This window comes from Cetorhinus maximus, chromosome 21, assembly GCF_964194155.1.
Source record: "Cetorhinus maximus chromosome 21, sCetMax3.hap1.1, whole genome shotgun sequence".
In the NCBI taxonomy this organism is placed as follows: Eukaryota; Metazoa; Chordata; class Chondrichthyes; order Lamniformes; family Cetorhinidae; genus Cetorhinus; species Cetorhinus maximus.
The window spans coordinates 84,509,762-84,537,184 of record NC_135899.1 but is presented as its reverse complement, the minus strand read 5'-3'; the positions used below and the strand labels follow the sequence as shown (position 1 = coordinate 84,537,184).

General features: G+C 39.2%; 1 protein-coding gene across 4 annotated transcripts; it reads right to left on the bottom strand.

Annotated features, from left to right (window-relative positions):
* Positions 1 to 28: 28 nt before the first annotated feature.
* mtfr1l (mitochondrial fission regulator 1-like) lies at positions 29 to 27,423 on the bottom strand. 4 transcript variants are annotated; one of them, XM_078567348.1, is made up of 8 exons: positions 27,133 to 27,398; positions 22,698 to 22,858; positions 18,797 to 18,901; positions 9,414 to 9,538; positions 8,625 to 8,851; positions 7,210 to 7,543; positions 4,815 to 4,967; positions 29 to 3,958 (listed from the first exon to the last, which is right to left on the bottom strand). In XM_078567348.1, the coding sequence occupies exons 2-7, from the start codon at positions 22,710 to 22,712 to the stop codon at positions 4,853 to 4,855; spliced, it is 921 nt and encodes a 306-aa protein (XP_078423474.1). In that variant the 5' UTR covers positions 22,713 to 22,858; positions 27,133 to 27,398; the 3' UTR covers positions 29 to 3,958; positions 4,815 to 4,852. The 4 variants fall into 4 exon arrangements, with proteins under 4 accessions (XP_078423474.1, XP_078423475.1, XP_078423477.1 ...); XM_078567349.1 differs by having other exon boundaries at positions 27,333 to 27,386; XM_078567351.1 differs by lacking the exon at positions 22,698 to 22,858.

The following is a 27,423-nucleotide window of genomic DNA, read 5'->3' as shown; positions in this document are numbered from 1 at the left end:
AATTCAGAGTCGGCAGAAATCTCAAAAATGCTTTTGTATATTTTTTTATTGTTATTTTCAGAAGTATCAGAAATGAACAAGAAAGTTAAACTTTAAAAACTTTTCATTCATAGGCTGAAAACCGTTAATAGATCTCTCACATAAATGTAATAAATAGTCAACTAATTATGCATGCACAATCTGATATGTTATTGCTTTCAAATATTCACTTCACTCGGAATAAGCAGCTCCAGGACAACATATAGAAAAGCAGTTTATCAAGTTTAACTATTACAATTTATCTGAATAATATGCTAATTCCCACTCATCAGCCCTTTTAAAAGAGAGGCCTGAAGTATTGTAGACATGCAGGATAGGTCTGAGGTTGCACCAACAAGCCCCATCAAGGCTATACACTCTCAAGACTCAATACATTTTTAATTAGGATCTGAAGTATTTACTACAAAGAATCAGTTGTCAGATTTCTTGCCCCACCGACCCTGACTCCTGGCAAAAATGAGCACTAAAATTTAGAATACTGTTCCTAAAAAAAGGCTTTGCAGTTACAGAAAAACTTGGATGGGAGTGGGGGCAGTAGGGAGATGGGGCAGGCGTTTCTCTTGTCGCTGTGTGCTATAACACCATAAAGACTTTGATAAAGAACCAGTTTACAAGTTAGGGGGTTACCCGCCAAAGTCTTCAAATCGATGAATGAAATGCAAGTTTTGCTGATAGGGTTAGATGAAGTAGCGCAAGGAGTATAAAAAAGGAGTATTAGACAGGTTGGGCTGAATGACCAATTTTGCTTTTGCAAAGTTTATGTAATTGCTTAACTTAAAAAGGTAGCATAACAGAAGAAAGCAATTATGTAACTTTAATTGCATTTTGTTGCTCATCATGGGTAGTGATGGCAGGTGCTGGGGGAGGGACCCCCCTTCCCATTTTTTTAAAGCAAAAACCAACATCGAGCAACGCTGACGTATACCACAAGGCTAATCCAGTTTCCACTCCAGGCCCCTTGTGCCAAATTGCTACGGTGTGGTATTTTACTGAGATGTGCTCAATGGGCCCAGTGTGATTCATTTCATGTAGGGCTTTTGAGCCACTGGAGCATTGGGACCTTCATCTATCATTTGAACTCAGGTCACAGAATTGAAAGGGCAGCCTTGTAACTCACTGCACCAATCATCATAGTATCTATTGTTCAAAGATTCAATCCTATAATGCTGCAGTGACAGATGTCAAGGGTGCAAACATTTTCAGCAAATGAGAACAAACATACCATTATATAATCATTAGATAATGGTATACTTGAGCAGTGGAGCAGTTGAGGGAGGACTCTTCAAAAGGAAAAGTGGACATACATGAAGTAGAGAAAGATGCAAAGCCATGGGAACAAAATAAGCATAGTAGAGAGATTAATTTTGGATTAGGAGCTAGTAAAGACACAATGGGTCAAATGGCATCCTTCTGTGCTGTAAACATATATGGTCTTAAATTGTTAAAACTGCCCACAAAATCTAACACTTTGTTCATGTCTCAAAGTTTTGAAATTGGGACTGGGAATGAGGGGAACACCCATCAAAGTTCTGAAAACCTGCTGGCCTGGAAGTACCGATGGATTACGTGGCAGCAATAAGACAATTCTTAAGTGCTGATTTTGTGCTCTTTTCCTAAGACCTGAGCAAGATTGGTAACCCCCCTGGTGACAAAATTTCCTTATCGATTGTAGGAACAATTTAATCATCTGTTACAAAACTGGAGAAAGACAGATATCTTGTCACTTAAGTTTTTAAAATGGGAGCTGGTTGTGGGATTTGAATCAGCCAATTTTCATAGTGATTCAAATGACTTGGTAATAAGTCAATGGACCAATTTCAAAAGGAATGCTTTCTGATACCTCAAATCTAAATAATCCCAATACATTTATGTGTGAGGAGGGGGAGAGGGAGAAAGGAAGGGGTAAAAGAATATATATCATATTTAAACAAAAACAAAAAGCTTATTTGACTTGAGACTGCTGTAGCTTAGCAATCAAAAGCACCTAAAATGATGAGGCATGTTTGCCCAGCCTTCCACAACACCGCTTTTATTTGTTGGTTCAAGAGTAAATGCAGACATTAAATCACTAAATTGTTTTTCTGTGCCAATCTCAATTATATCTCATGTTTTAAATGATTTCACAAATATACCATGCAGTTACTGTATTACAACTGGCCACCACAACACTTTGTACTTTAATCTTACTGAAAAAAAAAGGCATGTTGAAGCTTTTTGCCTTGCACTCATTAGGACACTTTGCAAGAATATCAAAATCAGGGGAAAACAACAATTTATATTGTCTAAGTGTGCTGATTGGTTGGCAAGGTGTTGCCATGGAGAATGCACTAGTGATGGTGACTGACAGTTAACTGCCAAGCATTGTTTAAAATTTAAACCAGCCAGCTTGACCCTGATTCAGGGCAGACAAATCAGGATCAAGCTGGCTGGTTTAAATTTCAAACAATGCTTGGCAGTTAACTGTGAGTCACCATCACTGGTTTATTCTCCATGGCAATGCCTTGCCAACCAATCAGCACTCTCTTCTCATCAGTATAAATTGTTGTTTTCCCCTTATATTGGTATTCTTATGAAGCATCCTGATCAGGGCAAGGCGAAAAGCTTTGACATGTCTCTTTTTTGTGCAATATTCAAGTTCTGTATTACCAAACGACTTTGTACTTTACTGAAACATATAAAGTACTGAGCTGCTAATCGAGAGTATGTCAAGCATGTGACCTTATGTAAACAACTAAAACTGTAACTACTGCATTACCATTTGCATCTTCAGATGTGCATTCACTCTCATACAGGCAGCTATTTACACATCAATATCACAAAACCTTGACAATGTAACAAATTGAATCCTATGGTTCCAGGCCAGCTACAGTAAAAATAGAACAACAGCAACCGGCACAGGAATTTAATAGGTCCACAAAATATCTCCTTTAATAAAGATTAAAATCAGAATTGGTCCACAAAGTGTGGATAGCATATGGTCCATCAGCATCAAACTTTTTAGACTGCTAATCAAGCCGAATAACAGCTGTTAATGTAATATACAGGAGCGATATTATCGCTCTCTATCTATGATTGACATTCAGTTAAGGGACTCCTTAAAACTTCTAAACTGACTGGAACTGTATTGTTCTTCTGTGCAGGTGAGGGAATGAACCATTAATAAAAGAAAATACTGATTTAATTACAGCTTTTGCTGCAACTTCAGCTTTTCAATAAGAAAAAGGAAAATTGTACAAAACGTTTCAAGCATAAATCTGCACTGCTGCAATCCAATCACAACAAGGATGCTAATATGTGATTCAGAGACAATTTGCCTAATTTTAGTGTATAGGGCAGTTGGGATTTGGGGAAGCGAAAGACATTAAGAAACTGAAAAAGGATCACAAGAGCTGTTTTGCCCATCTGAATGCAAAACCAACAGTGGTGAAAAGAGACACCGACCATTGTTTCAAAATATTAAAAGGAAACAACTGAACCTTTCACTAATGTATGTGAAGCCTGTTTCAGGGCATACAAATGTCAGCAGGGAGAATCAAAATGAAGTGGCAAAAAAAAATACTTAGCACTAATTATTCATTAATCAAATGGTAAATCCCCAGTCTATCTTTTGCCACTGAACCCTACCCCCAAATCAACTCATTCCTTGTAACAGAACTAAACAAATAGAATCTGAGGTAAGGGAGGCTTTACTCCACATTAATTTTTTTAATGCAAGGCACAAATACAAACTTGCCTCACCTATAAATTTGTATCCACAACCTGTAATACTGCAGTGCAAAAAGTGTGCAGAAGGTGTCCTGATCAGCACATCATGTTTGTTCCAAGTAGCAGAGTCCACAGAGTGTACTGAACTGGCTGAGAATACAGTAGTCCCTTCCAAGTAACTCAGTTTCCCACCAACTCAATCCTGGTTTTAAATCTAGTGAAAAGGGAAATTAATAACAGATCAAAAAACGATTTAAAAAATAAAAAAAGGCACCAACCTGTCAAACATAGAAAATAAAAATTGAACAAAACTTGTTTATGTTTGTTCAATAAACTGGAATGAGAAATGTGCATGTTGGATAGTGACATCTTCCCACCATTTGCTAATGTCAGCATCATGACTCCTTGGTCAGGAACTGAGGAACACGGGCGGGTCTCCATTATTTCAAATTGAAAAAAAGTGTGCCATTAGTTGTCCTCCATCAATTGCTGCCCATGATGGGATTTCACAACTTACAACCTTAATTCAAATTCACCCCCACAATGCTCTTCTTCCAGAGCTCTTTTCCCCCCTTGACACTGATCATCTTCATCTGCTTGCATCTGACCAACTTTTTTTTTTACTACTAGTCAGATAACAAAAAGCATGTCAGCAGCAGGAGCAGATGCCCATTTGCCTCTCAGGCAAACTACTGCAATGCCTTTGGGAAATATCATCCACCAGTCTGGCCAAGAACTTCTGAATTCCTCCTAATTACTCTAGCCATATTTGAGGAACAGAAGTTTAACTTGTTACCGGCATGACATAATTCATTCATTTCAGCAATCTAGCACAACTTCACCTCCTAGTACAGCTGCTGTGTGATGGTCAGAGGTGTGGGTGAAAGAAAAAAATGGAGGATAAGATGAGAGAGAGAGAGGAAGGTCAATTTTAATTCATGATATATAAGAACACAAACACACACCTTTTAATTTTGGAAACTATGGTTGAATTATTCAAGAAATGGAATCTGTTGCATACCAATGGCCCGAAATCTCAGGCACGCAATATATAAGCAATAGAGACATACTTGCAGAGGGGTTACTACTTGATGAAGATCTTATTTGATCAGTCTTCCTTCTTGAAAATACAGCTGTCCTGAACAGTAAACTTGCGTTTCAATGCTTCCGATATAAGCACTGAAGGGTCATTCTCTCTCAAAAGCTGAGAACCTCTCCTGGACCTACAGTAATAATAGTTTCAGCAATTAAGACTTGATCAAGCCCATCAATTTTTAGCTTTCTCTTGTAATGTACTGTCTGGTAAACATTGAAGGCATCACCTGAAATGTGCAATAAAACTGTGACAGAAATTATTGAGGTGTACATGACAAACTGAAAAGGACTAACTGCTGTTCTGTTGGATATGCACCAGTTTCGTTTTGTTAGCCTATTTAGACATTTGCAGTAGGAGGACATCTATTGATATTGTACTAAGATGTTTGTGGTGGAGGTTTGTTGGTAATGTCTAAGTTCAGAATTACCCACTGGAGACCCTGCTTCTCATGTCCTAAGAAGTGGCAGTGATACAGAAACGTTTTTGCCGTTATCCAAATGAAAGACAGAATAAACATTGGATATGTAAAAACACAATGCTCCTTATCTTGAACTAAAATGTTTATCAAGTGATGCATTCCATTTGATAAAGATGTCCATGCAGGACATGCTGAGATGCTAAGTCCAAAAGGATATACATATAACATAGATTCCAATCTTAAAAATAAATATTCTGGGCTTCCCCTTGGTTTACGTTTTGGGGATTGATGCAGGACAAGCTATAGAAGTTTATAAACATGTGGAAGGAACAGGATTGATGGAGTAAATGATCTCCCTTTGTTATTCCTTTAAAATAGGCACTCTTGAAAGAGCACAAGAAGTGTTTTAGTAGAGTAAATAAGGAGAAACTGATCCCAAAAGTGGCTGTAACTAGAGGACACAGATTAATTGCCAAAGAACCAAAGAGGTGAGGAATTTTTTTTTAAAAACATAAGCAAGGTATGATCTGGAATGTGCTGTCTGAAAGGGTGGTGAAAGCAGATTCAATAGTACTTTCAAAAGAGAATTTGCAGGGCAATGGAGAAAGGGCAGGGGAATGGGTCTAATTGAACAGCTCTTTCAAAGAGCCAATGTTGGTGTGATGAGCCAAATGGTCTCTTTCTGTACTATAAGATTCTATAAAAGAGCTTTTCAGATTTCCTGCATTTGCATTTTCCCCTTTATTTTAATAGTAACATTTTCTTTTAAAATTTGGCTCATCAAGGTAAAGTCTATACCTAGACTTCAAGAGCTAAGGTCTAAACCTAAAACAGGAAGAATCAAACATTTGTACTCCAAAGCTACACATTCTACAGCAATTAACAGGCCTAGTAGGCATAAGTGTGACGAAAACTCATGTTGCTAGATAAGCAGCAAGTCACCAGGTTCAACTTTCATACACATTTTAAAGGGCATTGCAGCTTAAGCCTGATCAACCTAAACTTATCAAAACGCATGTGAAGACTGCTATGCAACGGAACTAGTATGGCAAGATTCCCTACTGAGACCTGGCATGCATTTCGCAGATACTAAAACATCAAGATGACTTGTCATTTTTGTTACAAGCTTTAACAAACAACATAAACCACATGCTGTTGTGATTGGGGGGGAAATACATCTTGTTATGCAGGTTTTCAGCACTGTGGGTTGTCATAATAAAAGCCTGCCTGTGTCAATGCTATAAAATAGCAGAATTCTAGCTAATAAGTTTTGTGGGGGTGGAGCAAGAGAATTGGGGGAAAAGCACAGGAAGAATCCTTTGATCACAGAAGCAGAAACCAAAGGTGCCTTACACCATACCACATCATCATGTTCATTCCAGTGTTTGACAATTAGAGATTGTGACCCTCAGGGAGCACTAATCCAAATTTGGAAAAAATTGCTTTCTCTTCCTCTCTGGACTGAAAGAAAAGTCATCAAGCCCTAGATCCTAGTACATTCATGGTACTTAGCACAAGAGCTCCTTCCTTGATCTTGGCATTTGTGATTTAAGCTGGCCAGCAAACAATATCCCTTTCAAAGCTCAAAATAACAACTTCAGGTGACTTCCCCTCCCCTTCTATGTCTCCCACCCAACCACTTCTTCCTCCTAGGTTCAGGGACACCAAAGTTAAATCTGACTGACTCAGATGAATTAACTCAGTGTAGACCAGGAATTAAAACCAGAAACTTCTGGCATGTAGAGCTCATTATTACACTGGCCAATGCCTTTTGATTACATTTTCACAAGTTTGCCACTGGGTTGACCTGTTGCGCAACGAGAAGTCGTTCGTCTATCAGCCTGAAGCATTAGTCTCCATGAATATTTTGATACTTTACACTGTTATCAGTTAAAAAGTATTCACAGCATTACAATATTACTTACTGAAGTTATATTCATTTCCAACTCACCCCTGTAATGAATTTAATTTGACCCTATTCATATCTTTCAGAATATCCATCATGTCCGCAAAGCTCGTGGATTTTGAAAGACAGGAGGTTTCATCATCACCATCGTCGTTGATTGTTAAATCCTGCCCTTTACTTTCAAAATCAAAGTCAAAGTTTGATGAAGCAGCAATGGAAAAAGATGTAAGACTTAAAGGTTCAGGTTCGTCTGTCTCGGGAATGTCATCATTTATGGTAAATGATGCTAATGGAGGGTATACTGATTCAAAATCTGGTAAAGAGCAGGCAATGCTGGATGTATCAGGAGAACAAAGTTCTGGCGTAAGAGGAGCAGATGCTGAAAAACAAAAAGGAAATGAATTAAAGATTCACTTTTCATCCAGCACAGGTTATTTATATAATAAACAGTGTGTTCAGGACACTAATTGTGTAGCACCTATAGATAATGTTGTAAACATAACTCTGTGACAGTTAATTACAATGAAGTTGCACCTAATATTAGGTAATATATCTCCCAAAGGATTACAAAAAAAATAACGAGCATCAGCCAGTTTGCTGGCAACTATCCCCCACACTGAGCAAGATTTTTGCCCAGATGAAAAATGTTTCAGTTCCACCGTCCACTTGTAATGAATGAGCTTTCATAGCTGGGTGAAATTAGACAGTTACTGTTAGATCCCACTGAAGGATTGTCAATAACCCAACCCTCACTGACTACAGTCGCTCCTCACAGGCCACCTCTATCCCCTACTTAATTTTCTTTTTCACAGTAACCCCACCAATTGAATTCCCCATTCACTGCACCCTACCGCTCTCTGGTGTAATTCATTCTTATCTTTGCAACCTCCACAAACTCTACGTTCCCTGCGTACATCCTTTATCCTTCCAACTCTGGTTTGCTAAGTGATCGTTCCTCCTTACACTTCCAACACTGAAGTCAGAACCTTCAGCCATCTGTAAATTCTGAATTCTCTCTCCAAACCTTTCCTACCATAAAGTCTCAATATCTACCTATTTGACCAATTTTGCCCACCTTCCCAACTTACCCCTACAGCTGCTTGGGTCTGATCCAAAATTTGGGTCATATTGCTACAGTAAAAAGTCCTGTCTTAATATGTAAATGTAGAGAGGACATGCAGTGTCAGCAAAGTCATACTCCAGCCAGGGCAGTAGTTAATTGCTGGGCAGAGGGGGAAAGAGATGAAGAAAAAGAGAAGAGAAACTGACAAATCCAAATACCTCATTAAGTTTAGTTTGTCTTTAGGCTGCTTATGACAAGGGACAGGTGCCACATTCTTAATTACAAACTGAACAGACAACACATTCAATAGTGCACGATTTTTTAAAAAAAACTTGCTCTGTAATTGAAGTTAAACCTCATTACATAGAGATGAGTTATAATATTTTCAAAAACTCACTGGTGTCCATTTGGGTCTCTGGCACAGCAACTATTTTTGCAATCTGCTCTCGCAAACGGCTAAGTTCGTCTTGAAGTGCAACTGTGTGGTTCAGAGCAGCTAAACCTGGCTTCTTCAGGCTTTCATGTTTCCTCCCTTCCCTTCGGAAGTTGGGGACTGATGAATTTCTATGCATTATAAGTAGTGGCGTAGGGTGCCATTCTTCCCTGTACGGTCTGGCGTCAGCTCTAAGGACAAAAACAAAATCCACCTGTTTCTAAAGAGTTGCCTCTCCATATGATGTGTGGTATTTAAAAAAAATAATTAAATTGACAGAGACCCATCTTTGCAGCCACATTTAATTCAGATTTAACTACTAAGTGTTCCTGGCTCATTTATCACCATAAAATAGTGACATAACATCTGCACTATTTATTTGGGACTAACTGTGTTAGTTCCAGCCATAGGAACTTAGATTATGCTTTGTTTTTAATATGGAAATGTCAGGCATGCTAAAAGCCAAAGACTGGATAACTAAGTTACAATGTTTAGAATAAATTACCAGTAGCATATTTGATATGAACACAGTGTATAAGAGCTATAAACAAAAAGAGGCAATGAGAATGGTTATTTTCAATATCCCACCCCCAGGTCATACATTATTGTATCCACAAGACTAGGGAGATCAGAAGCACACATCACTGGGAAAAATTAAAGTGTACCATGGCACCATACAATTCAGTCCTACACCAGGAGGTGCCAATATCACCTAACTACTTAATGTCAACTACAACATAATTTGGCAATCACCTCATCCTGGTGAAAGCTTCTCCTTCATCTGCAGCTATCCACGCAATGTCTGCCAAAGTTGGTACAGCCGGTCTATCTCCACGCATAGGATTCAGGGACTCAGCTGCAGTGAGCCCTGGAACAAGCTGTGGGGAAACAAAAACTTAAGGTTGCATTAACAGGAAGATAAACTTTTTGTCAGTTCAAATGAGCCAAAGTAAATTGAACTTTTTTTTAAAAAAAAAATGATGGCTTTCCAGTATTAATAGTTACAATTTTGGGCCACCACTATTACTTTACACAAACTATAAAGATATTTTAAATACAAAAACTACCTAAAAGTAATTCAGAGACTGGAGTTAAGATACCACAAGGAGGGTTCAAAGTGTAGCAGTCATCAGAATAGTCCAAAAAGATTAATTAAAAGCTATGAATTTCATCAGATCCATGGTATTTTCCACACTTCATTCCATATAGTAGCCATCACACTCTTTACACAAAGATAAAAACAAAAAGCTAAAAGCTACTGCGGATGCTGGAAATCCAAAACAAAAACAGAATTACACTCTTTACACAATTAGGCAGAAAGTAAGCTGTGACATTCCATACACACATTCCTCAAATTAGTATTTACTTCTTCATAAATGTGAAGGCACTACTGTAACCACACAGGTCATTATGCCTAGAATGCACTCACAAGCAACTTAAGACAAGATCCACCTTTAGAAATGGCTAACGCTAACACACCAAATGGGTTTGCTAATTAAATTGTTAATATTTCTGAGGTAGAAGATATTCTCAAATGCTCAAATATTAGGGTGGTGGTGGGTCCGTTCTTTGGCACAACGAAGAGGAAAATGTTACAAAAATCAAACAGAATCAGAAAAACCAGATGTACAACATGGATTATCAAAAAATTCATATTTGCATTCATGGTCAGGCCAACTTAATTTTGGTTAGCACTGTATTTATAATAAATTTTCCTGCATGTCAATGCTAAGTGTCTCCAAATCAATTACTGTGAAGTCCACAGTCATAGAGTTTCCATCAGTCAAATATGAAGTATAGACATTCCCTGCATAGGGATATACTCCTAAAGTTGGAGAATTTAGGCATAGGTTGGAAAGCAACAAGGCTTGGAGCTTATCCTCATCCTCCAGTATCCACTGCTGTGCTGCCATAGTTTTACGAGCTTAAACCTTGCAGCTTGCCAGATTAATTACAGCCTCTTCTCAAAACAGTTGTTAAAAGTATGTTCTTACAAATTAGCTGTGAAGGAAGGCTCGTTTGTAGACAAGTAATTAAACACGCACCTAGAGCAATTATTTTATGAACAAGTGAATCACAGCAGCAGAAGAATTTTAAATTGCTTCCCCCTTAGAAGCAAACATTCTGTTAATTAATAACTGCTAAGCAGAAGCTACCACACAAAAGTTGAGTTTATTCTATTTTAGTTGAAATTCTGAGAAAATTTAAGTCAAGAAAATGTAAAGGCCTAGAAATTTACCCCCACCTCATCTTCATTTTGTGCACAAAATGGTTTCTCAAGCTTTTAAGAATGAAGACAGACCACCCAGCATCGACCTAGGCACCGGAAATGACAACGGCAATCTCAGCCCTGTCGACCTTGCAAAGTCCTCCTGGGGGCTTGTGCCAAAATTGGGAGAGCTGTCTCAGACTAGTCAAGCAACAGCTTGACATAGTCATCCTCACGGAATCATACCTTACAGATAATGTCCCAGACACCACCATCACCATCCCTGGGTATGTCCTGTCCCACCAGCAGGACAGACCCAGCAGAGTTGGCAGCACAGTGGTATACAGTCGGGAGGGAGTTGCTCTGGGAGGCCTCAACATCAACTCCGGACTCCATGAAGTCTCATGGCATCAGGTCAAACATGGGCAAGGAAACCTCCTGCTGATTACCACGTACCGTCCTCCCTCAGCTGATGAATCAGTGCTCTTCCATGTTGAACACCACTTGGAGCAAGCACTGAGGGTGGAAAGGACGCAGAATGTACTCTGGGCGGGGGACGTCAATGTCCACCACCAAAAGTGGCTCAGTGGCACCACTACTTACCGAGTCCTAAATGACATAGTTGCTAGACTGGGCCTGTGGCAGGTGGTGAGCGAACCAACAAGAGGGAAAACATACTTGACCTAATCCTCACCAACCTACCTGCTGTCCTCGACAGTATTGGTAGGAATGGCCACTGCACAGTCGCTGTGGAGACGAAGTCCCGGCTTCACAGTGAGGATACCCTCCATTGCGTTGTGTGGCACTATCACCGTGCTATATGGGATAGATTTCAAACAGGTCCAGCAACTCAAGGTTGGGCATCCATGAGGCGCTGTGGGCCATCAGCAGCAGCAGAATTGTACTCAAACACAATCTGTAACTTCATGGTCCTACATATCCCCCACTCTACCATTACCATCAAGCCAGGGGATAAACCCTGGTTTCAATGAAGAGTGCAGGAGGGCATGCCAGGAGCAGCACCAGGCATACCTAAAAATGAGGTGTCAACCTGGTGAAGCTATAACACAGGACTACTTGCACGCCAAACAGCATAAGCAGCAAGTGATAGACAGTGCTAAGCGATCTCACAACCAACGGATCAGGTCTAAGCTCTGTAGTCCTGCAACATGGTGTTGGACATTAAACAACTCACTGGAGGACAAATATCCCCATCCTCAATGATGAAGGAGCCCAGCACATCAGTACAAAAGATAAGGTGGAAGCATTTGCTACAATATTCAGCCAGAAGTGCCGAGTGAATGATCCATCTCAGCCTCCTCCGGAAGTCCCCAGCGTCACATATGCCAGTCTTCAGCCAATTCAATTCACTCCATGTGATATCAAGAAACGGCTGAAGACACTGGATACTGCAAAGGATATAGGCCCTGACAATATTCTGTCAATAGTACTGAAGACTGTGCTCCAGAACTTGCCACGCTCCCTAGCCAAGCTGTTTTAGTACAGCTACAACACTGACATCTACCTGGCTACGTGGAAAATTGCCCAGGTATGTCCTGTATACAAAAAGCAGGACAAATCCAACCCGGCCAATTACGACACCATCAGTCTACTCTCCATCATCAGTAAAGTAATGGAAGGGGTCATCAACAGTGAAATCAAGTGTCACCTGCTTAGCAATAACCTGCTCACTGATGCCCAGTTTGGGTTCCGCCAGGGCCACTCAGCTCCTGACCTCATTACAGCTTTGGTTCAAACATGGACAAAAAGAGCTGAACACCCGAGGTGAGAATGACTGCCCTTGACATCGAGACAGCATTTGACAGAGTGTGACATCAAGTCCTAGCAAAACTGGAGTCAATGGGAATCAGGGGGAAAACTCTCCACTGGTTGGAGTCAAACCTGGCACAAAGGAGGATGGTTGTGCTTCAAAAACAAAAATTCAGAAGAAGAGTCATACGAACTTGAAATGTTAACCCTGTCTTTCTCTCCACAGATGCTGTCAGACCTGCTGAGTTTTTCCAGCAATTTTTGTTTCTGTTTCAGATTTCCAGCATCCGCAGTATTTTACTTTTATCTTAGATGGTTGTGGCTGTTGGAGGTCAGTCATCTCAGCTCCAGGACATCACCTCAGGAGTTCCTCAGGTAGTGTCCTACGCCCAACCATCTTCAGCTGCTTCATCAATGACCTTCCTTCCATCATAAGGTCAGAAGTGGGGGTGTTCGCTGATGATTGCACAATGTTCAGTACTATTCGCGACTCCTCAGATACTGAAGCAGTCCATGGCCAAATGCAGCAAGACCAGGACAATATCCAGGCTTGGGCTGACAAGTGGCAAGTAACATTCGCGCTACTCAAGTGTCAGGCTATGACCATCTCCAACGAGAGAGAATCCAACCATCACCCCTTGATGCTCAATGGCATTACCATCACTGAATCGCCCACAATCAATATCCTGGGGGTTACCAATTCCCCCACTATCAACATCTTGGGTGTTGCCATTGACCAGAAACTGAACTGGACAAGCCATATAAATACTGTGGCTACAAGAGAAGGTCAGAGGCTAGGAATAGTGCGACAAGTAACCCACCTCCTGACTCCCCAAAGCCCGTCAACCATCTACAAGGCATAAGTCAGAGTGTGATGGAATACTCCCCACTTGCCTGGATGAGTGCAGCTTCCACAACATTCAAGAAGCTTAACACCATCCAGGACAAAGCAGCCCACTTGATTGGAACCACATCCACAAACATTCACTCCCTCCACCACCAACGCACAGTAGCAGCAGTGTGTACCATCTACAAGATGCACTGCAGGAATTCACCAAGGCTCCTTCGACAGCACCTTCCAAACCCACAACCACTTCCATCTAGATGGACAAGGGCAGCAGATAGATGGGAAAACCACCACCTGGAAGTTCCCCTCCAAGTCACTCACCATCCTTACTTGGAAATATATCATCGTTCCTTCATTGTCGCTGGATCAAAATCCTGGAACTCCCTTCCTAACAGCACTGTGGGTGTACCTACACCACATGGAGTGCAGCGGTTCAAGAAGGCAGCTCACCACCACCTTCTCAAGGGCAACTAAGGATGGGCAATAAATGCTGGCCCAGCCAGCAAAGCCCACATCTCATGAATGAATAAAAAAAAATTTGAAATTCCTTGATTAGTTTGGAATTGGTAAATCTTGAGGTTATGAGTATGAGAAGCACTTTGAATTCAGGAGTTGGTGTGAGGGATTTTAAGTGGCGAGACTGCAATATGGCTTTGGCAGTTGCTAAGGCCTGTCTGGGAGTTGAAGTTATAACTTTGGCTGGTTTACAAAAGGTAATTAAAGTTAATTTAATGGAATTAGCGGGTAAATTACAATTGGAATTACCTGCAGGGGCAAAAAAAGCAGATATAATTGAAGGTATAGCACAGCATTTAAAGTTGGAAGTGATACCTGACACTAGTGAGTCACAGCTGGAGGTAGTGAAACTTCGGTTACAAATGAAGAAACTTGAATTTGAACAAGCAATGGAAATGAAAAAACTTGAGCCAGAAGCAGCAGTACAGGAAAGGAAAAAGGAAGGGCATTTCAAAGGGAATAGGCAGAAGGGCAGGAGAGAGAAAGAAAACAAGAAAGGGAATTAGAATTAAAAAAAGAGGAAAAAGAAAAAGAGAGAGAATTCCAGTTTAAAATGCTGGCAGTTAAAAAAGAAACACCAGAGGTGAGGAAGGATGTATTTCCAGATCAGAACCCAGTGGGGAGATGTTTAAATTTGTACAAGCTCTTCTGAAGTTTGAGGAAAGAGATGTTGAAGAGATCATTACTTCATTTGAGAAGATAGCTAAACGGATGAAATGGCCACAGGAAAACTGGACATTGTTGTTACAATCCAGGTTGGTGGGTAGAGCACATGAGCTTTATGCTTCAGTCAGAAGAAATGTTGGTGAACTATGATGTGGTAAAGAATGCTATTTTGAGCGCACACGAATTGGTCCCAGAGGTGAAATTTAGGAATATGAGAAAACAGCCTGGGCAAACTTATATTGAGTTTGAGTAAAACAAAGTAATTCTGACCAGTGGATAAAGGCATTAAAGATAGAGACAACATATGCAGCTCTTAGATAGTTAATTCTTTCGGAAGAATTTAAAGATTCAATTGCTTCGTAGTGGACTCATGTAGCGGAACAGAGGGTTGAAATGGTAAAAGCAGTAGAGGTAGCTGATGATTATGAGTTAATTCATAGAAGTAAACCTTTTTTCCGTCAGCCTTTTAAATCAGAAAAGGATAGAAAGTAAGAAGGTGAAAGGAAGGTGGGTAGTCAGGGAAGAGAAGTAGGAGGTGGAAATTCACAGGAAGTTTTTTCTCAGAATAAAAGGAAGGTGCTGAAGGTAGAAGTGACATTTGAAAATTGAGGTGTTTTCAGTTGGACACACAACGTCAGTGTGTTGGAACTTGCAGGGAAAATCTGTTGGGATTATTGGGGTACAGAAAAGTTCTGGAAGTAAAAGTACTGTGGGTTCTGAGGTTCAGGCACAGGAAAAACCAGTGGTTTGTGTACAGGTAAAACAGGCAGAATCAGTGATAGGTAAAGAAGTTGGAATGTGTTCACAATTTATCCAAGAGAATTGAGCAGGTTGCAGAAATGTTTAAAGATTTTGTATGTGAAAGGAAAGTCTTTCCATGTGTACAGATGCAGTAGGTAAAGATGCTAAAATTTTAAGAGACACAGGGGCTAGTCAATCCTTAATGTTGTGGGATAGTGACATTTGTTGTTCAGAGGGAGTATTGCAGGAACAGATGATAATAAGTAGGGTTCATGGAGATGCTAAACCTATCCCATTGTGGAAGGTAAATTTAAAGAGTAAGTGGAAAACAGGTAAGGGAATTGTTGGAGTAGTGGAAAAATTGCCCATTGTAGGGGTTCAATTTATTCTGGGTAATGATATAGCTGGATCACAGATGTGGGTGATGCCTATGGTAGCTGAGCAGCCAGTAGACATGTTTTCAACAGAAGTGTTGCAGAGACAGCATCCTGGATTGTTTCCAGATTGTGTGATAACGACATCACAGGTTCATAAGTTGAAACAAGAACAGCAGGAAGTTCAAAGGCAGGGAGAAGGTGTGGAAGTCCAATTAATTGACACTGTTTGGTAACATTGTTCAGGAGGAAAGAACAGAGGGCAATTCAGCTAAAGTGTTTAAACTCAAGGCGGTTAGTGGAGTTACAGAAAAAGGATTCACAAATAAAACAGTTATACCAGACAGCTTACTCAGAAACAGAGGCAAAATGTGTTCCAGAATGTTATCACCTTATGGGTAACATTTAAATGAAAAAAATGGAGGCCATGTCATAATTCAGCAAATGAAAGCTGGAGGGAGGTGCATCAGATTGTAATACCATTTGGATATAGAGGGTAGCTCATGAAATTCCAATGGGGGGGACATTTAGTAATTAGAAAGACACAGGTGAAAATACAAAAACATTTTTATTGGCCTGGATTGCATAGGGATGTAGTCAGGTTCATGTCAGATGATAGGGTAACCACAAGCAGTGATTAAGCTGGCACCTTTAATTCCCATTCCAGCATTTGAAGAACCTTTTACTAGGGCTAACTGCCGTTATCGGAGAGAGAAAAGGAAATATCAGCTTTTGTGACACCAGGTGGACTATATCAGTTTAAAGCCATATCGTTTGATACAAAAAATGCACCTGTAACATTTCAAAGACTGACAAACAAAGTAATTGCAGGTCTGAGCAATTGTGCTGTTTATATTGATGACTTGATAGTTTTCAGTCAGACGTGGGAGGAGCATTTACAACACCTGGAAGCATTATTTACTCAATTACAAGAAGCTAATTTTATGTTGAACTTGGCTAAAAGTGAATTTGCAAAAGCGCAAGTTGTGTGTCTAGGCCATACCATTGGACATTGTAAGGTGGCTCCGAGAGATGTGAAAGTCAAGGCTATCGTGGATTTCCCCATGTATACAACAAAACAAGAAGTTTTGAGGTTTCTGGGCATGAGTGAGTTTTACCAGAAATTTGTCCCAAATTTTAGCAATGTGGTTGCTCCTTTGACTGAACTATTAAAAAAGAACAAGAAGTTTCAATGGGCACAGGAGTTTCAGAAGGCATTTGACAGTTTGAAAACTGTATTAACTACACCACCAGTTTTGGCAGTACCCAATTACGCCAAGCAATTAAGTTGGCCATTGACACAAGTGATATAGGCATTGGGGCCGTAGTGTTACAAGATGGCGGCACTGGAATTGAAAAACCGATGGGGTATTTTTCACAGAAGTTGAATGTACAACAGAGAAGATATTCAACGATCAAAAAGGAGACTTTGGGTTTGGTGTTAAGGGTTGCAGCATTTTGAGAGTTATGTTCCAAACAATTCATCAGGAACAATTGTTTATATAGGCCACAATCCTTTAAAGTTTCTGGACAAATTTTGAGACAGAAGTGCAAGTGGAGTTCAGGTGGATGTTATTACTGCAACCATTTAATCTACAGATTATATATGTGACGGGACAAGAAAATCTGATTGCAGATGCATTGTCAAGAGTTTGAAGCTTGAAGGGAAAATCAATCTTTAAAAACCTGGATACTGGACTGGAATGAGTTCTGTTGATACCAAGGATTTGTAGACATATTGTTATCTTAATGCATGCATTTGGTAATGTAATAGAGTATTAAGTCTAGGAGGTAATGCAAGATGGGTTCAGAAAATGAAGCCATCTTTTTAATTTATGACAGTTTATTTTTTAATAAGGAGTGGGTTGTCAGAAAGATATAATTAAATTCCAATAACATTATGAAAATGTTGTTAAATAGAATAGTGAGGTCTGTGTGTTTGTCTATGTGTGATTTATTTGAATTAAAGGCAGCTGGTCTAAAGGCTTTGATGTATCAGAACATTTCAAACCTAGTTTATCTTAAGTGGGTAAACATGGGGGAAGTTTTAGAATGTAAGGGGTAATGGGAACATTTGCATTTTAAATAAACCAGGAGTTTATTCAACGGAGGGGTGAAATGTTTCGCCTAGCCAGAAGGAGTTAAGAAACAGTGTGTTTATTTTTCCCCAAAGATTACTGGTAAAATTGGTACTATGAGAGATTTTTATTATTAGAGAGGTAAAGTCCAAAGACATAGTGAAACAATGGGAATTTTCATTCAAAGTGGAAAATATGTATAAAGGAGAGAAGGCTGCGTGTATGGGGAAGGCATTTTAAGATCTTTGCCTGGGTCTTTTATATCCTGTGTGTCTTACTGTTGCCTTAACGAAAGTGTAACTGGGAGCCAGATTAAGTAGGGGACGTGGAAGTTATTGTAGTAGTAATTTGTAGACATATGTATGTGCTTAAGAATCATTTTTCTTGTTAATAAATGTTTAATCTAGTTTTGTAAAACCCATAAGGCTCGGCGGTCTTATTACTACTGAATTTAAGGCGTGCATCTCGAAATTTATACAAGCTGCAAAAAGTTTCCCTTTGGGATTTGAGCAGCTCAGCATTTATCATCAGCTGTGTCATAACAAAAGGAGAAGGCTTTTTAAATTAGTATTTAAAAAAACTGCATTCATGGCATGCAATGTACCCAGCCCAATACAGATAGGCATTTGATGACGTTTGAGGTTTTATAAGTGGCTCCATATGGTTCCCAGAAAGCAGTTTAATTTATATGCTAAGAAGCATTGTTCAAACATACCCAAGGACTGAAACAGAGTAACCTGGGAACAAGGTTTCAGCAGCTTCAAAGCCAACATGCAAAGCAAACAAAAAAAAGTCTTTTCAAACGAGGTAAAAACTTATTGACAGGGATTGTGTATTTTACCCCAATTATTGAAACAATTTCAAAGTATACTCCAGTGCTAAAGGCTTTCAAAATCACACATCTAGAAGTTTACTATTTAAATAGCATCTGCTACCTGAAAACAAGCACGAGGACATGGCTTCAAAGGGAGGTTTGATCCGATCATTCGAACAACACTGCGAGAAGATCCATAAGGTTTATTCTGCCATATTGGAATCATCTGCAAGGTAAAACGTGCCACATAAATAGTAGAAAATCTTAAACAACACACAATTTTATGCAAAAGCCTAAATTCAGGTTAGTGACAGCCAAGCATTGGGAAAGAGGCAGTAGGCACCTAAAACTGAATATGCAATCATAAATGAATTTAATGCATCAAATGATGGCTGAAAACAGATTACTTGAGCATTCATGCTACAAAGTCTTCGTCACCTACAAAAAAATCTGGGCACCGTCCAATTATGGGGAAGAAAGTGCATACATTTAAACATCACTTCAAAAAATTGAAAAACATAAAAGCTCCATTAGCCCACTGACATTTTATTTAAAACACATCTAGAAAGCCAAGTGTTAATTTAATAAAACAATGTTTTTCTTCAATAACATCAACTGCTTGTCATGACAGAACTAAGTATGCTAAATGCATGTGTGTCTGTTAAAAGTATGTCTGAACCATGAATGTTGTCATGAAAATATAATTTTAATAATATTGTGATTTATTGTAAAGGTAGGTTAATAGTGAGGTTTGAATTAGTTTGTGTGTGGAGGTGTCTGTGGGGGTTTTAATTGAGACAAAAACAGAAAATGCTGAAAAAACACAGCAGGTTTAACAGCATCTGTAGAGACAAAAAAAAGTTAACGTTTTGAGTCCTTATGACACTTCTTTGATTTTCTGTTTTTGTTTCAGATTTCCAGCATCTGCAGTATTTTGCTTTTATCAGGGTTTGAATTGAATTGCAGGCAGCTAGTCTGGAGCTTTTGAGTTATCAAAAGGGAAGCCAAGTTTGAAATGCTAAATACATAAACATGGCTGAAGTTTTAGAATGTGGGGCATGAGGAATATTTGCATTTTTAGATAAACCAGAGTGGTGAATTTTGAAGAGATGATAAGATGTTACACCTAGTCAAGAGAAGCTAAGCCAAACAGTGTGTTTATTTTTCTTATTTTGCTGATAATACGAGAACTATGGAAGATTTATATTATGGAAAAAGTAAAGTTGCAAAGACATATTGGAACAATGAAATTTACATTAAAAAGGGAGAAACCTGTGTAAAAAGAGATGAGGTTATACGTAAGGAGAAGGAATTCTAAGATCTAACAAGTGTGAAAAGCCTCCAGCTTGTATGCATCAAGTTGCTGTCTACAGGCACCGAATATAATAAAATTCACTGTGAATATCATTGTCCAGGGTATTGTGTGCTTTGCTCTGTTGAAATCTATTTTGTTTTACTGTTGCCTTAATGGAGGTATAATTGGGAGTCAGGTTAATTAGGGGGTCTAGGAGTTATTATAGTAGTAAATTGTATACCTGTGTATGTGCTTAAAATTTTTTCTATTAATTAGTTTTGTAAAAAACCTCTAAGACTCGGTGGACTTATTACTACTGAATTCAAGGGATGCATCTCGAAATACAAATTGCAAAACAGTTGTGGCAGCTGTTTCAAGTTTCCCTCTGGGATTTGAGCAGCTCAGCATTTACCATCCACTGTGCCATAACAATGTACAAAGCAAAATATAATGCTCCTACAATGGCTCAGGAGGAAAGGACACTACCAAGGTGAGGAAATGAGCCATAGAGAGCACAAGACAGTGCAGTATTTGATCCCTGATGTGTGTTGAATTTGTTGCTCTCAGATGACACAGGAAATGCCCCTGGGCTTTAATGCAGAGGAAGGGAATGCCAGACCCATTTTCTACTAATTCCTACTAGAACGTGGACATCATGTAACACCACAATGATAGGGCTTGGATTTGATCTGCAATGATCCACCCTCCTCAGTGGGTCAGTAATCAGGGAAGATTGGATAAAGTGCTGGAGGAAAGTCAAAGCTCACAGAACCATATACCAGCATGAATAAACAATCAAACAAAACTTTATTTGAGTGAAAATAACAAAGCACATCTATGAAAAAAGAAGCAAGCTTTGGAACCTGTCATTCTAGCAAGTTTGTCACAGCAATAGTACCAAGGAAGTTAACCTTAATGCATCTTTATTAAGTGCATTCAAGGGTAAGGTTAATACTAACATGGGAGAGAAGTGAGTCAAGACTCTAATTTTATGCATAAGGAAGAGAGCGATTAGGGAATTGTGCAATGTAGGGCCATTTAAAGCAAGCAAGGAGAACAAAATCACATGTAAAAGCAAGAGAAAGAAGCTTGGGACACGGGTAAGAAAGCAAAGAAAAATTCAGGGTTATGATATGGTTGTCTACTATGGTATGGCTTTTTTGGTCTTCAGTGTAGTCTAAAGTGATTTCTGCTTAAATATCAGGGGCTGAGTCTTTGCTAAAAGTACATGGGGTGTGAGGTTGCAATGTTTTACAACATACACAGATTCACATCCAGTTTCTAATACACCCATTTTCAAACTTCTGTATTCAAAGGGACAAATAACAGAACTGAAAATTAAAATGTTTGCATCTAACAACTTGTTTGCTAACAGTACGTACTTTTGAGTTCTTTCTATACATCAAACACATGCCTTTACTTTAACTTCAAAAGACCATCACTGTGCTGTGCCAGTTTCAGATGTCTACTGTAGCCATCTTTACATCCTCAGTCAAAATGCTAATTAACATTGCAGTTTTTGATTTTAGGCAGGTCTCCCAGAATTTTGTATGCAAAGATAGCATAGCGAAAAAAAAAACAGGCACACACACCAGTTGGTAATACTGTACAAAATAACTCTACTGTCGTAAAGAACAAAAATACTTAAGAGATTTGCAGCATGATTTATGACTATTGAGTTTGAAATATAGAGCCACCATTTCCAGTGACGAGAATGGCACCTAAAATGCAAACAAACATACACAAATTGCTCTATTTATATTTAAAAAATAGGACATCTTTCCAATGCTTTTTAAAAAATGCAAAATAGGTACAGACTCAAGTCAAGTTGTCTGCTCTGAATTGTGGGAAGCTTTGTTCCTTTTTCTGGCAAAAAAAAACATAAATTGAACAAAAACAGAAAAAGCTGAAAGTACACAGCAAGTCTTTCAGTTGGAAAGAACAGACAGTCGATATTTTAGGCTTGTACCATTTCAGAAATAAAAAAAACACTGGTGCTTTAATAGAATCATGAAAAGCAGATACAGGGAAACCAGAAAGAGAAGAGAAAGCACCTGTGCAATGACTGTTAGATGATGCAATAGGCTCAATATATCATTCAATCATTATTCCACCAGTAATTTCTCTCCGCATTCATCATCTTTGTTTCCTTTTCTACACTCCACCGTTTTAATGATTCTATTAATTGGGTTGTTCATCTCTTATTTATCACTGCCTGTGCTCTCTATAGATGCTACATTTCAAGCTTTTCCTTTTTTTCCACCTTTGAACTGTGCTATCACATTCATTAAGAATCTGACGTCAAGCACATCCAGGCACTAAAAATTAGAACATATCAAAATTTAGTTGTGTACATGAAAAAGTTTGAGTCATGTTCATCTTAGCTGAATTTCAATCCTGGTTCAAAATCGAAGAAAAGATTCAGCTAATTCATTAAACGAGTTCCCAGTGAAACATACTCATTTCCAAAATTCATCAAATGGTATAGCTTCCAAACAAAAATACCATTTACAGTTTTAAATCATGCAGATCAAATATTAGTATTCATAAAATGCAAGCTGCAAGTAATTTAATAGTTTGTTTATCCATCAATTTTGATTTATCAACTTCAAGGTGGAAAAGTTACTGATAAACCATGTGACCAATTTATTTCATTACTGGTTCCATCATACAGTGTTCAATGTTTATAAAATTTCCCCCCCCCCATCAAATAGTATACGCTACTTACAGTATCCGTCTCCATCTTAAAATTGCACTGAAGGATTCCAAGCTGGTACAGTTCAATGAAACAAGAACACTGGGGCTCTGAAGCAGACAAATTAGGAAAGAATACTACTGGAACCAAATTTCACCTATCCATACGCGTCAAAGTGGATCAGCAAACTCCTTCTGCAAATTAAACAGTTATTTTATAAGTGCTTTATCAAGTTCTTTACATGTTATTCTTCTTTGAGAACATAAGAGAAAGTCCCGAGCAGAGAAGTTAATGGGCCATAACTTCCTCAGAGTGGCAATTAGCGTTGGATTGCCACTCCGTGTCCACTTACCTACGCCAAATTCCTTCCGTGCCTGTCTTGCCTAACTTTCCAACTCAGGCCGGGCAAGATCCGAGCAGCGCAGCCATCTCCAAAGTTCAGCACCATGGAGTGGTAGGAGGACACGCCCCATTTTAATGCCACTAGCTGCCGTAAAGCAGGTAAGTTTAAAGGTTCTGTTGAAATTGACAGGTCAGGGAGAAGGTAAGTGCCTAACTTAAGTGAAAAGGATTTGGAGGGTGGGGGTGCTCGGAGGTTGGTTGGGGGCGGACATTCGGGGGAGTGTGGGTTGGACATTGGTGGTGGATGGGGGTTGGGTTGGGGGTCGGGTCAGGTCCTGTGCAGGTGGGGGGAATCCCATGGGGAGTCGGCGGGTGGGGAGTACTGTGGGGAGGGTGGTTAGTCAGGGGTGGGTGGGGAACCCCCTGGGAGGGGGGGAGGGGGTGAAAGAGTGCCATGGGGGTGAGCAGGATCAGTCTGGGTCTTTACGATAGTTACCTAGAAGTTAGAAGAGGTTTTAATTCTTATAACTTTTTCTGGGTAGCTATCGGTATAATCCCGGAGGAACCATCGGAAATTTGCAATTTAAATCGTATTTTCAGATGGCTCCCGGTGCAGCACAATTGTCCAGAGGAAGTGTGCACTCCTGGGCAATTGCCGTGCAAACCCTTACCTGGGAACTTCCCAGAGGGATTCCATAGCGCATCTTTGGGGTGCCCCCAAATCCGACGCTGGGGAGCTCGGAGGTTACAGCCCAATGTGCCCATCAAGCCTTCATCTTCTATACAGCATGTAAAAAATCTACCCTCACGGGGATATTAGCTCACCCATTCAATTTTCTGAGCTGGAGTCAGAAAGTAGAAAATGCAGCACAGCCTTATTTAAACTTATAATGTTATAGATTCAGCGAGTGAAAGACATTTAACAATTGCATACAAATAATACTCAAGTTGCACTTTGGGATAATAGTGCCTGAATGCTAATATATTGGTCTGAAATTCCCCTCTCTACAATTTTGGCCAACATGTTAACCTGCTTAAACTAAATTCTTAAATTTAAATTAAACAACAATTCTTCATAGACTAGTGTCCCAAGGGATAAATTTATCACCACAGAGAATGATCAGAGCAAAATAGCCTCACAGTGGCCGAGGTAATATATCAACAGAAAAATCTGGAGATGTAGGCCGGGGTTTTCCAGTCCCACAGAAGTGAATGGAAGTACGAATGGCCCGCTGCATCCAACGTGGCAGAACCCGCCGTGTCAAAGCCAGAAAATCCCGCACGTAGTATTATTCTATACAGGATACGCAAATAAACAAAGCAGAAATTCACACAATTCAAAGGTAGAAACAAAAGAGCTACTTTGAGTAATAGCAGAGGTAACATAAAAATCGCATTTATTTTAAACAAATGTAAAGGGCACCAGGTAGAGCACATGTCTGCCATGCTGTGTTAATTCAAATGTTATTACAACTATGCAGCTCTTCCTTGAGGCTGTTCCCTGCTTGGTTGGTGCTCTGTAACTACAAAGCTGAAAAAAGAAATATTTTTATTAAGAGCACCCATCTTACTGAGGAGGCTTCAAGCCAATCCACATCCAACAACCTGCTCTGAAAACTCTGTTCACATTTTATTAGATCAGCTGTGACAAATTGTACCACAGCAGTTGAGACAATCCACAACATTCTAAAACAATCAATAACATTCGATATAAAACAACCCACAACATTCTAAAAAGTCAATTCATCCCATCTTCCAATGTTAACAGATCCTTTAAAAAAAATTACAGGATTCAGGCCTGCACCTTCACCAAAAAACTAATCAGCTCTTCCTTGGGCCATACCCTGTGTACCATGTTTCACTGAAATCTGTCCGTTAGTTTTTGAGATATATTGCTTACTGAAAAACAGACTAACAAACAGAGGTGAATAAAGTACCTCTGCCAACTTTCAATGGCAGAGGTAATGAACAGCTTTGCAAACTAAAACCCAAGCCGCTTTGCTAGAAGATTGAATATTAATTGTTTCCACAGTATAGAATTCCTACGTAATTCTTCCAGCTTGATATCTTAAAATTCCAGTAAATATTCATAACCCTGCTTTAAATGCTAATTTGTCAATCACTAAAGAATCACACTGATCTCGATAGTTTTAGCTCAAAGTAAAAATTTCCCTAGCAATCTAAGACTTGAAACAAAATGGAGGCATTTTTCTAACTACTTCTCGAGGGTCACAATCTCAGAGTAAGGGGATGCCATTTAAAACAGAGATGAGGAGGAATTTCTTCTCTCAGAGGGTAGTCAATCTGTGGAATTCTTTACTGCAAAGGGCTGTAGAGACTGGGTCGTTAAGTATATTCAAGGCTGAGATAGACAGATTTTTAATTAGTAAGAGAATCAAGGGGTATGGGGAAAAGGCAGGAAAGTGGAGTTGAGGATTATCAGATCAGCCATGATCTCATTGAATGGCAGAGCAGGCTCGATGGGCCAAATGACCTACTTCTGCTCCTACGTCTTATGGTCTTAAGGATCTTGATTGTGATTTCAAAAATAATGAAAATTAAACATCTGAACAATGATGCACTGCAATAGCCCACCATCACATCTGATGCAACAAGTGATTTTTTTTTTTACTTATTAACAAAACTAGGTATCACTAAACATCAAACTTGAAGAAGGGATGAGAAAAATAAGTGATTACGTAATGCCAGATTTGAGCTTTAACAGCCTGTAAACTATAGGGGAAAATTAAAGATTTCCTTAGCATTGAAGTCCAGGGAAAGAATTATTTATGAGTACACTAAGAATTTTAAATTCAGTGCGTGGACAAGGAGAACGAAGACCACGTGAGGTATCGCATTGACTATAACACTAACAAAATTGAGACAAGATAGGTTGCAACACAAATGTTAGAGATTTTAAATGACAAGCTTTTGTTATCATGCTTAGACGTGCAAGGAGCACAAGAAGAGACTCTCAGACATGGGGCTGCTATTCAAGTTTGTTGCAGACTTGACGCTAGAGAGAGTTTTAAATTGTCATGCTCAGAAACAGTGTACAACATAAAATAGGAAAATAAGCTTCCTAGATGCAACTTTAATTAACAATGTGGGAAACATGAAATTTAATGAAGATCAGAGGATATAGTAAGGTCAAGGGCTTAGGATGGAGCCATCAAAGGTATATGGTCTCACAGTAACAAAGCTCAACAGTTTTTTTTATCAAATTGAGGATATTTAATAGTGTGGATGGTAATGAAATTGAGAAAAATATACTTTTTTGTTAAAAAAAGTTCTACTTATTTCAAATGTTAGCAATCTATAAAATCATTGTTTTCCTAAACAAACATTTTACACCATTTTTGAACAGTCTGACCTTGACAATACTAGATTCAAATATAATTTGGATATAAAAAGTTTCTTTCAGTAAAAATTGGATAACTTTTGTACACTATCATTTTTCCCCTAATAAACAAGTTTTGATGAATCAATGCAGCACATTTCAAACTTGTATTATGAAGTCCTCTAGAAGCTTTTTCCCCAAACCACCCAAAAATGCCATCCATCCTCAATTTACCACCAAAAGTTTAAATTGACTAATGTCGAAAGTTCTGTGTCAGCAATTATCATTTCTAAAAAAAAAAGTTATTACTAATATAAATCAGTTTGCCTCGACAAAAATAATCAGCATTTTGAACAGTCTAGCTTTAATAATACTATAATTGTCATTTAGACAGAAGTGGCTCTGAGCTCTGGTATTCAGGCCCTTGCAACTCAGACAATTTTGTCCTATTTATAGTTATTGTTTGTTGGTTTGACCCAGATGGAATTTTGTGGGCCTGGAGAAGCCCGATTCCAGCACTGTTGCCTAACTGGTGGTTAAATCAGAAATGTCAAGGTCAACCAGCTACTTGAGAAATTTGCAAACGAATGGGGTTTAAACTTTTCGTGTAGCTCCTATGTTCACAACCCTGAGACAAAAGATTGTACATCCCCTGAATGGGACCATTTAAATTTTACTGTATGCCAGATAAGGTCATTGTCCAAATTGGGCCCATTCCCCAGTTTTTTAAAACAAACTTTTTTTTACATATGAATTATTAACTAGAAACGAAAAGGCTAAACTCACTTTAGTGGCCAACATCGCATCAAAATAAAAACAACAGCCTTTTGTATTTGGTTATGGCATTTGGTCAAAATCTCTAGGCCGCCCGGTGTTCACTGCGCATAAAGGCTCCGTGCAAAGTCATAAATGTACCTTTATAGTCAAAGAAAGGGAGGCCCTTTCTACATTAAATGCGCCAACACCTTCGGATAATAAAAACTAACCCCGACCCCCTCGCAGCTTCAGGCTCTAACAGGCCCTGCGGTGGGAGGGGAAGGGGCTCGTTTCCATGGGCCTTTTAACAAGCTCGCCGCC

Coding starts and splice junctions, on each gene's coding strand:
- mtfr1l (XM_078567350.1), bottom strand. Junction 7,544..8,624: donor AGAGACCCAAATGGACACCA/GTGAGTTTTTGA, acceptor TTTGTTTTTCAG/CATCTGCTCCTCTTACGCCA. Junction 4,968..7,209: donor AAATTAAATTCATTACAGGG/GTGAGTTGGAAA, acceptor TTATTACTGTAG/GTCCAGGAGAGGTTCTCAGC.